The sequence below is a fragment of the Bufo gargarizans genome, chromosome 2 (genome assembly GCF_014858855.1).
Source record: "Bufo gargarizans isolate SCDJY-AF-19 chromosome 2, ASM1485885v1, whole genome shotgun sequence".
Classification (NCBI taxonomy): domain Eukaryota; kingdom Metazoa; phylum Chordata; class Amphibia; order Anura; family Bufonidae; genus Bufo; species Bufo gargarizans.
In genome coordinates, this window is record NC_058081.1 from 528,408,594 (window position 1) to 528,423,965 (window position 15,372).

The 15,372-nt window shown below is 44.3% G+C and overlaps 1 protein-coding gene across 1 annotated transcript in view; it reads right to left on the reverse strand.

The window, feature by feature from the left end:
• LOC122928541 (prostaglandin F synthase 1-like) overlaps positions 1–1,727 on the reverse strand; it is a 47,174-nt gene extending 45,447 nt beyond the window's left edge. Inside the window, exon 1 of the mRNA XM_044281475.1 lies at positions 1,577–1,727. Coding sequence (XP_044137410.1) covers positions 1,577–1,663 — 87 coding nt within the window. The 5' untranslated portion in view covers positions 1,664–1,727. The remainder of the gene's footprint in view (positions 1–1,576) is intronic.
• Between the last annotated feature and the right edge of the window lie 13,645 nt (positions 1,728–15,372).

The following is a 15,372-nucleotide window of genomic DNA, read 5'->3' on the forward strand; positions in this document are numbered from 1 at the left end:
GAATATATTTTAATTTCGCCACTAATACATGGCAAACAGGGCTTTAGAGTATATCACTGCACTGCTGATCAGCAATTAGGCCCTAATTTTTTTTTACTTTTACACAACACAAAAGGCTTTTCAACAGATAAGTGCAACGCTGAACGGCGAATATATTTTTATTTCGCTACTAATACACTTCAAACAGGGCTTTAGAATATATCACTGCACCGCTTAAGGGCAAATATATTTTTCTTTTGCAGGTAATACATGGCAAAAAAGGGCTTCACAACATATAACTGTACCGCACAAGGGCAAATGAGACGTACTCTATAATTTTTTCCTATTTCCTTTTAATAAAGCTTGTTAATTGCTGTATCAAACAGCACTTGCACCCCAATAGCAAGAATGGTTTGCTGGAATGACAGAGCTGTATAATGGCAATTTGGATACCCAGTCAGTGCACCAAGGTGTAATAGGATTGTTCCTATTACCCAGTCTGTAACCTCCCCTACTGAACCCTGTTCTACACAAATGCTGTGGAACGATTCCTCCCTATCCTTTCCCTATCACTGTCCCTAGAGCCTGCAGATGTCTCTACCTGCACTTATTACGCTGGTAAATGGCAGAATCTGAGATGGCTGCCGCTATTTATAGGGCTGGGTGGTTGCTGATTGGCTGCATGCATGGCATTATGGGTTATCCCACCTTCCCAGAGTTTCTTTCTCCATGTCCTAACATGTGCAGCAGCCATTTTTGGAAAAAATGTGATTCGTTACCACGAAGAGTGAGTAAATTCGGCTTCGGTGTGAATCAAATTTTTCCTGAAATTCGGATTGAATTCCACTTCGTCAGCTTCAATTCGCTCATCTCTAGTTGTAATCACTGCCAAAGGGGCTTCAACTAGGTACTGAGTAAAAGATTTTAGTTTTTTCTTTTTAATAAGTAAAGATTTAAACTTTTTGTTTTCACTTTGCAGAATGAAACCTTTTTTTTTTAACACAAGGTCACAACTTAACAACATGTGAAAAAGTTAAAGTGCCTGAAGATTTTCCAAAAGCACTGTATACTGCCGACTTTCCTCCCATGTACTGTATTATGACTGCTGGGCTTTTGGGCCTTGTGCCAGCTGTCCCATCATTAACATTCATCATTTACTAGGCTGAATGCAATAAGGAAGGAGGGGTGAATGACAACTAGACAATTCAGGGGAAAAGAGCAGTGTTACATGTAAAACTTATCAGAGTACCATGTAGTGTGTTTTCTGTTATCAGCTATTTCAGGCCTGGATAGGCTATGACTGTAGAGGACTTCGACAGGATGGCTGACAGGAAATACAGAAACATACCTGTATTTTCCTCCCATGATCACTACTTTATATCATATCTCCAGCACTTAGAATCTCCAGAGACAGTTAAATCCATCAGCCGCTGCTCTTATAACATTCCTGTACTATTGTGGAGTGTTATCGTGATAAAATGACTATTATTATTTTCACTCATAAGATACTCGGCAATTAGTGAGAGTTTCCAGCGCTGTGGATTTCATGGCTGTATCAGCCAGCTTAGACTTGTAGTTAACAACTATGACAACTCACCTCTCGGGGGGCATAGGTGCCCAGTCCAACCACTGGTATCTTGTGCCCATCATTCAGTGTAAATCTGGAATGTTTTGTCAGCGCCATAATGTTGCTTGAAGCTCTGATCAGTCTTGAAGTTTCTTTAGTGAAAGTCGACTTGTTGGCTGGGCACCAGCAGCACAGCTCCACCTCTTGGCTTCATTATAGTTTACTGAGCGAACTTTACTCTCTGCTGCCAGATTATACTGGGTTACTGCAACGTCCCACATATGTGTGTAAATGGGACACTTCAACCATCTTAATGCATATACTGTACATGTGTTTATTTGCATTTTATGGTATTTTCTATTATCTGGCTGGCAATTTAGTTTACATTCATTCACCCCTAGGTGGTGCTGGCACCACATAATATATAGTGGGGGGTGTCTAGCTGAAAGGAGGATGTTAGTTAGTAGTTGGTGAGAGGAGTAGTGATGAGCGGGAGGTGCCATATTCGATTTCGCGATATTTCGCGAATATTCGATTGAATATTCGTATTATATTTGTCTAAATCGAATATTCGTAATTATTTCATTTATTGCGAATAATATGCGATTTTAATAATCGCGTATTGCAATTTTAACTTAAGGCTAGTACTTTCCTATTGGTTTGATATCTAGAATTAGCGAAGATGACGAATGTATTCATCATATTCCTCAAAACGAAGATAATGAAGTATTCTCCATCTTCGTTTTTTTTTTTTTACATAAACTTTTATTTTTTTTAATTTTTTTTTCTAATAATAAACAATATACAAATATATGGGAAAAAAGAAACAAAACATATATATCTTTCATATCTCCCGATATAAATCCAATTATAAAACGAGATATATAAATATGGCACATTAATCTATTAAGGCCTGTTGACGTATAAAAATAAAGTGCCCAGCAGGATACTAATTTATCTTCTCCCATACACAACTCTGTGTTCTGTAAGGGGCACTGCAGTTGTCTACTAAGGTAAGATGTCAGTGAGCCATCCCCGGTGTTAATGCACCACTGTAATTGTGAACATAGATAATAGCTCTGGAAATGTGGGAGGCCGAGGCCACCATTAACTTCTGCCAGACACAAGTACTGTAACTTAATTCACACCCTCTTCCTACCCCATACCAGATCATTAATCAATCTATCGATCAAATTGAAGACACTATCATCTATCCAGACGGGGCAGGGACTGACCACATACAATATCCAGGGTAGCAGAATCATTTTGATCAATGCGATTCTGTTAATCTGTGAGAGAGAGGCAATTTCTGCCAAACCCTAACCATCTCCTTTATTTTATTTACCAGGGGAATAATGTTTAATTTCTTATAATCCCTAATTGAACTGCCAATCCTTATGTCTAAGTATTCCAGATGATCTAGTGGAGAGATAATTTTGACCTTCAGATCGTTTTTGGGGGGGACACGGTTCAGGGGGAAGAGGACGGATTTCGACCAATTTACCTCATACCCAGCTACTCGGCCGAACTCATCTATTATCTGCATGACACGTGGAACAGTTCTCCACCCGTCATTTAAGTATAGTAATACATTGTCTGCATACAGACTGATCTTATCCTCTGCTCCCCTTCCCCCGAAACCCACGATACCCTGATCCGCTCTAATTCTACATCTTCCATCTTCGTTTTTAGCTACCTATTCATCAACTTCGCTAATTCTAGCAATCAAATAGAAAAGTTGACTATAGAGACAGCTACGTTTAATTCACTATGCGATTATATTACTTTGCTTTTTTTTAAAAAAAATGAATAGTTAAATACTTGATTATTATAATGATTCATAAAATGATATAAATCATATAATGATTTATAAAAAAAAAGCAAAGTAATATAATAGCATAGCGAATTAAACACAGCTGTCTCTATAGTCAACCTTAAAAAGTTAACTCTTTAAGGCATGATGCTTATGACTTATACAACAGTGCCACCTAGGTACGAGTAGGTAACACTACACCAGTAGCAAAAGTGCATTCTGGGTAGTGTTATGATGTCACATTCCTTATCAATGTACACGCCTATCCGACAATGATTGGAAAGTTCCAAACTAGGAAGGTGTGTTCATCTGATAAGTTTTTGGTTAAGAAACCACATAGGAATGGACCACAAAAATGGAAAAACAGAGAAAGAAAGGGAAGGATTTGGATTATCAGAAAAACTCTTGAGAGCCGACTTCCCCGAGACTCTGCAAATCACTTGACCCTTGGGTAATAGAGTTGAGCGGACACCTGGATGTTCGGGTTCGGCAGGTTTGGCCGAACTTGAAAAAAAAGTTTGGGTTCAGGACCCGAACTTGACCCGAACTTGACCCCGAACCCAAACCCAAACCCCATTGAAGTCAATGGGGACCCGAACTTTTGGGCACTAAAATGGAACTAAAATAGTCCTGGAAAGGGCCAGAGGGCTGCAAAAGGCATTAAAATGTGCTTAAGAGCATGGCAACTGTTCTGAAAACAAATGTGTATAGGGAAATCACTTAAAATAACATAAAATACAGAAAAATTTAAAATAACAATCTGAATCTAGGAGTAGGAGGTTCAGGAGGCGGTGGATGGGTGGATGTGGTGGTGTAGGTTGACATGGCGGTGTAGGTGGAAGCGGCGGTGAAGGAGGAATAGGTAGCCAACACTGATTTGTGTTATTTTTTATTTTTAAATTGGGGTATCCCCCAAAATATTGGGACATATAATAAAATAAAACAAAGAATAAGTGCACTTGAGTACAAGAATGGATGGTTGAGGCTGATATAAATGTCTATTCTGCACAAGGTACGGACGAGTCCTATGGGATCCATGCCTGGTTCATTTTAATAAACGTAAGCTTATCCTGTGATAATGCTCTCTGCCGTTCTAAACACACGTTAACTCTATACACTGGCTGCAGGGCAGGTCAGCACCTCCAAGGCTGACAAAGCTTTTCCACAATTGGGCCATGCTAACCCTGCCTTCTCAGGTGCTGGCGGTGCCCCAGCTGCGTTGGCGACTTCTTCCTCCTCCTCTGCCTTCGCCTTGTGCTTCCACTGTGCCCCCGCTGTCAGGTGGGAATGCTATCATCAGCGTGCGCTTGTATTCGCGCATCTTCTGATCAGTAACAGATGTTTTCACTAAATTTAGTTCCCTGTCAGCAATGCAGAGCAGGGGTTCATTCACAGCAAAATGGGGTTCATGTCACCCAGCAATAGAACAGAGGATTTTGAGAGATTTAGGCCCCTGTCAGCAATGCAGAGCAGGGGTTCATTCACGGCAAAATGGGGTTCATGTCACCCAGCAATACAACAGAGGATTTTAAGAGATTTAGGCCCCTGTCACCCAGGCACAGCAGGGGTTTATTCACGACAAAGGGGGTTCATGTCGCCCAGCAATACAACACAGGATTTTGAGAGATTTAGGCCCCTGTCATCCAGGCACAGCAGGGGTTCATTCACGGCAAAAGGGGGTTCATGTCACCCAGCAATACAACACAGGATTTTGAGAGATTTAGGCCCCTGTAACCCAGGCACAGCAGGGGTTCATTCACGGCAAAAGGGGGTTTATGTCACCCAGCAATACAACACAGGATTTTGAGAGATTTAGGCCCCTGTCACCCAGGCACAGCAGGGGTCTATATACGCCAAAAATGGTAAAATGTCACCCGACAATTAAAATTAAGAATTTTCTCAATTAAGGACACTAAAATTGGCACTTTTTTAAATTAAAATGGCTCTAAAATAGTCCTTGAAAAGGCTAGAGGGATGTAAACGGCAGTATAATGTGCTTAAGAGCATGGCAACTGCTCTGCAAACAAATGTGGATAGGGAAATAACTTAAAATGAAATAAATTAACTAGAAATTACAAATTATTAACCTGCAACTCAGAGAAGGAGGTGGATATGGAGTCGGAGGTTGAGGAGGCTGTGAATGTGGTGTTGTAGGTGGAGGCAGCAATGGAGGAGGAACAGGTAGCCAACAATGTTTATTTTTTATTTTTTATTGGGTAGGTAGCCCCCAAAATATTGGGACAAATAAAGAATCATTGCACTTGACTTGAGTACAAGAATGTATGTTTGATGGTGGTATAAATGTCTATTCTGCACAAGGTACAGACAAGTCTTGTGGGATCCAAGCATGGTTCATTTCAATGAACGTGAGCTTGTCCACGTTGGCTGTGGACAGGCGGCTGCATCTGTCTGTAATGATGCCTCCTGCCATGCGAAATACACATTTAGAGAGTAAACTGGCTGCAGGGCAGGCCAGCACCTCCGAGGCATACAGGGCAAGCTCTGGCCATGTGGACAATTTGGAGACCCAGAAGTTGAATGGGGCAGAACAATCAGTCAGTACGTGTAATTAGTTGTGTGCATAGGTACTGTTCCACCATGTTGTTCAAATGCTGCCTCTTGCTAATAAGTTCCATATCAGCAGTTGGGGCCGGTTGATGCGGTGAGGTGACAAAGCTTTTCCACATGTCAGCCATGCTAACCCTGCCTTCTGAGGTGCTGGCACTGACACAGCTGTGTTGGCAACCACTTCCTCCTCCCCTGCTTTCGCCTTGTGCTTATACTTGTCCCCTGGCATCAGTCAAGAATGCTCTCAGGAGCGCATCTACCAGCGTGCGCCTGTAGTCGCGCATCTTCCGATCACGCTCCAGTGAGGGAATTAAGGACGGCACATTGTCTTTGTAACGGGGATCCAGCAGGGTGGCCACCCAGTAGTCAGCACACGCTAAAATGTGGGCAACTCTGCAGTCGTTGTGCCGGCACTGCAGCATGTAGTCGCTCATGTGTGCCAGGCTGCCCAGAGGTAAGGACAAGCTGTCCTCTGTGGGAGGCGTATCGTTTGTGTCCTCCGTATCCCCGCAGCCATGTACCAGTGATGGGCCCGAGCTGTGTTGGATGCCACCCCGCTGTGAACATGCTTCATCCCCATCCTTCTCCTCCTCCAGTAGTGGGCCTTGGCTGGACAAATTTGTACCTGGCCTCTGCTGTTGCAAAAATCCTGTTTCTGAGCCACTTCTAAAAGACTGGCCTGAAAGTGTTAGAGATGACCCCTCTTCCTCCTCCTCGTCCTGGGCCACATCCTCTTCCATCATCGCCCTAAGTGTTTTCTCAAGGAGACATAGAAGTGGTATTGTAATGCTGATAACGGCGTCATCGCCACTGGCAATGTTGGTGGAGTACTTGAAACAGCGCAACAGGGCACACAGGTCTCGCATGGAGGCCCAGTCATTGCTGGTGAAGTGGTGCCGTTCCGCAGTGCGACTCACCCGTGCATGCTGCAGCTGAAACTCCACTATGGCCTGCTGCTGCTCGCACAGTCTCTCCAGCATGTGCAAGGTGGAGTTCCACCTGGTGGGTACATTGCATATGAGGCGGTGGGCAGGAAGGCCGAAGTTACGCTGCAGTGCTGACAGGCGAGCAGCAGCAGGGTGAGAACGCTGAAAGCGCGCACAGACGGCCTGCACTTTTTTTGCAGCAGCTCAGACATGTCGGGGTAGTTGTGAATGAATTTATGCACCACCAAATTCAGCACATGCGCCAGGCAAGGGATGTGCGTCAAACCGGCTAGTCCCAGAGCTGCAACGAGATTTCGCCCATTATCGCACACCACCAGGCCGGGCTTGAGGCTCACTGGCAGCAACCACTCGTCAGTCTGTTGTTCTATACCCCCACCACAACTCCTGCGCGGTGTGGGGCCTGTCCCTCAAACACATCAGTTTCAGAAAGGCCTGCTGACGTTTACCTCTGGCTGTGCTGAAGTTGGTGGTGAAGGTCTGTCGCTAACTGGATGAGGAGATGTTAGAAGAGGAGGAAACAGAGTAGGAAGAGGAGGCAACAGGAGGCAAAGAATGATGCCCTGCGATCCTTGGCGGCGGAAGGACGTGCGCCAAACAACTCTCCACCTGGGGCCCAGCTACATTTACCCAGTGTGCAGTTAGGGAGATATAGCGTCCCTGGCCGTGCTTACTGGTCCACGTATCTGTGGTTAGGTGGACCTTGCCACAGATGGCGTTGCACAGTGCACACTTGATTTTATCCGATACTTGGTTGTGCAGGGAGGGCACGGCTCTCCCGGAGAAGTAGTGGCGGCTGGGAACGACGTACTGTGGGACAGCAAGCGACATGAGCTGTTTGAGGCTGTCCGTCTCAACCAGCCTGAATGACAGCATTTCAAAGGCCAGCAGTTTAGAAATGCTGGCATTCAGGGCCAGGGAATCGAGGGTGGCTAGTTGGGAATTTACACTTTCTCTCAAAGGTTTGTGAGATGGAGAGCTGAACGCTTCCGTGTGACATGATGGAGATGCTTGGTGACAGAGGTGGTGTTGTTGGTGGCACATCCTCTATTTTCTGGGCAGCAGGTGCCAAGAGGAAGAGGGAGCAGGAGGGGCCTGAGCCCTTTCTTGGATTTTAAGGTGCTTTCTCCACTGCAGCCCATGTCTCGCATGTAGATGCCTGGTCATGCAGGTTGTGCTAAGGTTCAAAATGTTAATGCCTCGCTTCAGGCTCTGATAGCACAGCGTGCAAACCACTCGGGTCTTGTCGTCAGCACATTGTGTGAAGAAGTGCCATGCCAGGGAACTCCTTGAATCTGCCTTTGGTGTGCTTGGTCCCTGGTGACGGTGGTCAGTAGCAGGCAAACTGTTTTGGCGACGGCTGCTCTGCTTTTTCACCCTGCTCCCGCTTTTGCTACGCTGTTGGCTCGGTCTCACCACTGCCTCTTCCTCCGAACTCTGAAAGTCAGTGGCACAACCTTCATTCCATGTGCGGTCATAGACCTCATCGTCCCCTGCATCATCTTCCACCCAGTCTTCCTCCCTGACCTCCTTTTCGGTCTGCACACTGCAGAAAGACGCAGCAGTTGGCACCTGTGTTTTGTCATCATCAGAGACTTGCTGAGGTGGCATTCCCATATCCTCATCAGGAAACATAAGTGGTTGTGCGTCAGTGCATTCTATGTCTTCCACCCCTGGGAGGGCTAGGTGGATGCCCTTGGGAAACCCTGCCAGCAGAGTCTTCAAACAGCATAAGACACTGCTGCATGACTTGAGGCTCAGACAAGTTCCCCGATATGCACGGGGGTGATGTGACAGATTGATGGGCATGGGTTTCAGGCTTCACCTGTGCGCTTTCTGCAGAAGACTGGGTGGGAGATAATGTGAACGTGCTGGATCCACTGTCGGCCACCCAATTGACTTGCGCTTGTACTTGCTCAGGCCTTGCCATCCTTAGAACGGCATTAGCCCCGACCAAATATCGCTGTAGATTCTGGCGGCTACTGGGACCTGAGGTAGTAGGTTCAGTAGGACGTGTAGCTGTGGCAGAACTGCCACGTCCTCTCCCTGCACCAGAGGTTCCACCAACACCACCACCATGACCATGACCGCATCCCTTATTAGATGTTTGCCTCATATTTAGCGTTTACAAAGTAAAAAGTGGTTAAGTCTGTTAAAAAAATATTAACCGCCAATAAAAACCCTGATGTAGGGTATTGCACTCAATTTCTTTTTTAACTGTATATGACAGCGGTATTTGTGGCCTAAATGTGACACTCACTTATGCACGTGTAATCCCAGATGTGCAATATAGTAGAGGCTTTTTTCACCCCAGTACCCAAAAAGGTGTATTTCTGGCCTAAATATGACAATCATTTATGCATGTGTAATCAGAGATGTGCAGTATATCAGAGGGTTTTTTCACCCCAGTAAGCCAAAGCAGGATTTCTGGCCTTAATGTGACAATCACTTATGTACGTGTAATCAGAGATGTGCAGTATATCAGAGGTTTTTTTCACCCCAGCAAGAAAAAAAGCTGTATTTCTGGCCTTAATGTGACAATCACTTATGCACATGTAATCACAGATGTGCAGTATATCAGAGGGTTTTTTCACCCAAGTAAGAAAAAAGCTGTATTTCTGGCCTTAATGTGACAATCACTTATGCACGTGAAATCACAGATGTGCAGTATATCAAAGGGTTTTTTCACCCCAGTAAGCCAAAGCAGGATTTCTGGCCTTAATGTGACAATCATTTATGCACGTGTAATCAGAGATGTGCAGTATATTAGAGGTTTTTTTCACCCCAGTAAGCCAAAGCAGGATTTCTGGCCTTAACCCCTTAAGGACTCAGCCCTATTTCACTTAAGGACTTGGCCATTTTTTGCTAATCTGACCAGTGTCACTTTAAGTGCTGATAACTTTAAAACACTTTGACTTATCCAGGCCATTCTGAGATTGTTTTTTCGTCACATATTGTACAAAATAAAGTAAAATAAATAAAAAAAATTGCATAAAAAATACCTAATTTGCCACAAATTTGGAAAAATTAGCAAATTTCAAAGTTTCAGTTTCTCTACTTCTGCAATACATAGTAATACCCCCCAAAAATTGTGATGACTTTACATTCCCCATATGTTTACTTCATGTTTGAATTATTTTGGGAATGATATTTTATTTTTTGGGGATGTTACAAGGCTTAGAAGTTTAGAAGCAAATCTTGGAATTTTTCAGAAATTTACAAAAACTCAATTTTTAGGGACCACTACAGGTCTGAAGTCACTTTGTGAGGCTTACTTAATAGAAACCACCCAAAAATTACACCATTCTATAAACTAAACCCCTCAAGGTATTCAAAACTGATTTTCCAAACTTCGTTAACCCTTTAGGTGTTGCACAAGAGTTATTGGCAAATGGGGATGAATTTGAGAATTGCATTTTTTTGCCTAATTTTCCATTTTAACACATTTTTTCCACAAAGCAAGGGTTAACAGCCAAACAAGACTGTATATTTATTGCCCTGACTCTGCCATTTACAGAAACACCCCATATGTGGCCGTAAAGTACTGTGCGGCCACACAGCGGGGCGTAGAGTGAAAGGTGCGCTGTTTGGTTTTTGGAAGGCAGATTTTGCTGGACTGGTTTATTTACAGCATGTCCCATTTGAAGCCCCCCTGAAGCACCCCTGGAGTAGAAACTCCATAAAAGTGACCCCATCTAAGAAACTACACCCCTCAAGGTATTCAAAACTGATTTTACAAACTTTGTTAACCCTTTAGGTGTTGCACAAGATTTAATAGAAAATAGAGATACAATTTCAAAATTTCACTTTTTGGGCAAATTCTCCATTTTAATATTTTTTTTCCAGTTACAAAGCAAGGGTTAACAGCCAAAGAAAACTCATTATTTATGGCCCTGATTCTGTAGTTTACAGAAACACTCCATATGTGGTCGTAAACTGCTGTACAGGCACACGGCAGGGCGCAGAATGAAAGAAATGCCATACGGTTTTTGGAAGGCAGATTTCGCTGGACTGTTTTTTTTGACACCATGTCCCATTTGAAGCCCCCCTGATGTACCCCTAGAGTAGAAACTCCAAAAAAGTGACCCCATTTTAGAAACTACGGGATAGGGTGGAAGTTTTATTGGTACTAGTTTAGGGTACATATGATTTTTGGGTGCTCTATATTACACTGCAAAGGCACAGCAGCCCCCAGATGGGAGAGGGAGGGAGCCCCCTCTTACTGTTAACTTTTTCCATACTGCTGTCCGTACGGACTGCGGTATGGAAAGGGTTAAACGGCTGACATTGCGGCACAGATGGGGAAGAAAAATAAATGAACCAGCACCTCCATAATAAGTGCTGTTACCTGTAGTTCTACTAATCCAATTGTGTTTCATCCAAGGTAGCGTGCACCTGCGTTCTCATATTCACTTATTATGGAGGTGCTGGTTCGTTTATTTTTCTTCCCCATTGTCACTGCCACTAGGGGGGTGGCTCCCCCTGGTGGTGAGATTGAACCGTGCACCACCAGCCCATTTACCATGTGCTTTTAATTAGATAGCTTGTACAGCTGTATTCTACTCAGCCCATACTGCAGGCTCACAGTCTGGGAGAGGCATGCGTAGGATACAGCTTGGTACTACTTTGCCCAGATTGTAGGCTGTAAGCCCAGGAGAGGTATGTTAGAGTAGGACCCATTTGATTAGAAGCTACCTTGTCGACTGGTAGATGGGCCCGAAATATTTTTGATCAATTATTTTCGCAAAGAGCTTCTAGCTGCATTTGCTGTAAGTATGACCACCAAGTATTTATTCTTTCAGTGTTTGCTTATATCTTTGTGCAATTGACTAGCAGAGTGCTGTTACCTGTAGTTCTACTAATCCAATTGCGGCACAGATGTCAGCCGTTTATACCAGAGTGTCAGCAATGTGCTGACACTGGTATACCACTGGTCACCAATGAATATTCAAGAGGAGGCGGGCGGGGGATCGCGATCCCGGCTGCCGCACCACCCACACTGCCTGCAACACCCCCCCTGCACCACCCGCCGCCATAAAATCATTCAGGGTTGCGGGGGTGAAATAAACTTTATTTGGGGCATTTTAAAGTTTGATCCCCGCGGTCAGGGACCGTGGGGATCAGAATCGGCAGAAAGCGCAGCAAACCGCAGGTCTGAATTGACCTGCGGTTTTCTGCGATTGCCGATACGGGGGGGTCACATGACCCACACCCCGGCGTTGTGACAGGATGCCGGCTGAATGATTTCAGCCGGCATCCTGTTCGGATTAACCCCCGCAGCGCGCAATCTCATTTTAAACTCATGATGTACCGGTACGTCATGGGTCCTTAAGGACTTGGGAAACATGCCGTACCGGTACGTCATGCGTCCCTAAGGGGTTAATGTGACTATCACTTATGCACGTGTAATCAGAGATGTACAGTATATTAGAGTGTTTTTTCACCCCAGTAAGAAAAAAGCTGTATTTCTGGCCTTAATGTGACAATCACTTATCCACGTCTAATCACAGATGTGCAGTTTATCAGAGGGTTTGTTTTTAACCCCAGTAAGAAAAAAGCTGTATTTCTGGCCTTAATGTGACAATCACTTATGCACGTGTAATCACAGATGTGCAGTATATGAGAGGCTTTTTTACCCCAGTATGCCAAAGCCATATTAATGGCCTAAATGTGACAGTCACTTATGAACGTGTAATCCCAGATGTGCAGTATATTAGAGGGGTTTTTCACCCTAACCAAAAAGCTGTATTTCTGTCCTAAATGTGACAGTCACTTATGCACGTGTAATCCCAGATGTGCAGTATATGAGAGGCTTTTTTCACCCCAGTATGCCAAAGCCGTATTTATGGCCTAAATGTGACAGTCACTTATGCACGTGTAATCCCAGATGTGCAGTATATTAGAGGTTTTTTTTCACCCTAACCAAAAAGCTGTATTTCTGTCCTAAATGTGACAGTTACTTATGCATGTATAACCACAGATGTGCAGTATATTAGAGGCTTTTTTCACCCTAACCAAAAAGCTGTATTTCTGTCCTAAATGTGACATGGGTTTTTTCACCCCAGCATGCCAAAGCAGTATTTCTGGACTTGCAGATAGCCTATGCTGGTGCACTATCGTTGCATAAAATGGCTGCCGATCAGGTATTGATTTTGATGAAATGAAGAAAAAAAAGTTTGTTTTCAGCAGTAGTTGGCTCAGTGCAGGCTTAAAAAAATTGTGCACTGCACCCACAAAACACTTTTTCTGTAGATCGCTGAGTGCATAAACCAGTTTTTTATAAGATCGCTCCCTGATCTCTCCTTCACAGCAGCTGCAGCCTCTCCCTACACTTGTCACCGCCACTTCTGTGAGAAGGTCTGTTAGATGTTCTTCTCTACCTGCATGAAGTTCTTTGTTTTGGTTTCACTTTGTCATCTCCTTTCCTTCTCCCAGCTGTCACCTATTTACACTAATTGTCTCCCTTTATATTCCCTCCCATACTGCCTCACTTTGCGGTTTATACTTCTTCCTGGATTGTGTAGACTGCTGGAGGGTGCTTCCTCAGATAAGTCTGTTTCCTTTATTTGTGTTTCCTTGCTGGCTTGATTCTAGGTGACCTTGACTCCGTCCGTATTAAGTGCAGGGAGCCGGTGGTCATGTCCCCTCACTATTGTAGGGTTTTCAGGTGTCACATAGTATGAGGTACGTGGACATGCAATCGTTTACCATAAAGACCTTTGCATGGGCATAGCAGTCAGGGAGAGCTCTAGGGTTTTATAGGGCTCACCCATATGCTCCTTAGTTTGGGATCAAGCCAGTCGGATGTTTATTTATAAGCTCGAGCTTTCTGCAACACCAATCGTGACATTATAAACCGCCATAACCATCTTAAGCATGGATCCGGTTTCAGCCTTGATTGACCGCATGCAGGGTCTTTCGCTGGAGGTAGCAGATCTCCATAAAACTGTGTCTCAGTTTCAGGTGACCGGTTCTGCTGGCGTTCATGGAGTTTGTTCTGAGCCTAAGATCTTGCTTCCAGATACGTTCTCCGGGGGTAGTGAGAATTTTGTTCGCTTTAGAGAGGCTTGCAAACTCCATTTTCGCCTACTTTCCCATTCCTCTGGTGATGAGGAGCAGAGGGTGGGGATCATCATCTCGCTGCTCAGGGATAACGTTCAGTCTTGGGCCTTCTCGCTGCCGGTCGGGGCACGACCCCTCCGATCGGTGGATGAATTTTTTGTAGTCCTGGGTCAGATATATGATGACCCGGATCGTATTGCTCTGGTTGAATATAAACTGCGTCTTTTATGCCAGGGAAAACAGTCTGCAGAGATATATTGTTCAGAATTTTGGAGATGGGCAGCTGATACTGGTTGGAATAATGCTGCACTCTGAAGTGAATTTTGCCATGGTCTTTCAGAAAGATTGAAAGATGCATTTTCTTTTCATGAGAGACCAGCCTCGTTAGAATTTGCCATGTCTCTAGCTGTTCGTATTGACAGGCATCTTAGAGAGAGGAGACTACTCCTTCCTGTCATATTCAGTCCAAGGACAGTGGAGCTGTCTCATTCAGTGCGCAGGGGTCTCAGTCTCTCTCAATCCCCTCTGAGGAGGAGGCCATGCTGCTGGGTTTGCTAGCCTCTGATAGTAGAGGATATAGCTCTCAGAGGAGGGTTTTGTTTCTGTTGTGGGGGTATAAATCATTTGGCAAATGTTTGCCCCTCTAGGAGATTCATGGAGTTTTCTGAGGGTAATAAAAGAAAAACAAAAAGAAAAAACCCTCTAAAAACTTCCCATTTGCTACTATTGGCAAGGTTGACGCGGAAATTGAAGGTTTGCCATTTACTTGTAGTTCCCGTTTTCTCCTATCTGCCAGGGCGGCGCTAGACAGCAAGAACATTGTTTGAGAGATTTTTGTAGATAGTGGAGCAGCTGCCAATCTCATTGATAATCAATTTGCAATAACGCATGGTTTCCAGGTATGCACTTTGGAAAAGGATATACCTGTTTTTGCTATTTGCACCACTTTCTCAAAGATCGTTAAAGGGCATAGTTCACAATATCCGTTTGACTGTGGGTGACACTCATGTTGAGGATATGTCATGTTTCGTCTTAAGCAGATTACCTACTCCTCTAGTGTTAGGGCTACCCTGGCTCACTAAACATAACCCCACCATTGATTGGCAAGCAAGGCAACTAAATTGTTAGAGTGAGTTTTGCAGAGAGAATTGCCTCACGGCATCTCTATTAGAGGTTTCTACCAAGACTGTGCCATCTTTTCTCTCTGAATTTTCAGATGTGTTTTCCGAGAGTGGTGTCCAGGAGTTGCCCCCGCACCGGGAGTACGACTGCCCTATTAATCTCATCCCAGGCGCCAAACTGCCAAAATCACGTTTATACAATCTCTCCCAACCTGAAAGAGTCGCTATGCGTACTTATATCTCTGAGAGCCTGAGAAAGGGACACATCTGACCCTCGAAGTCACCTGTTGCCGCTGGGTTTTTTTTGTTAAGAAAAAA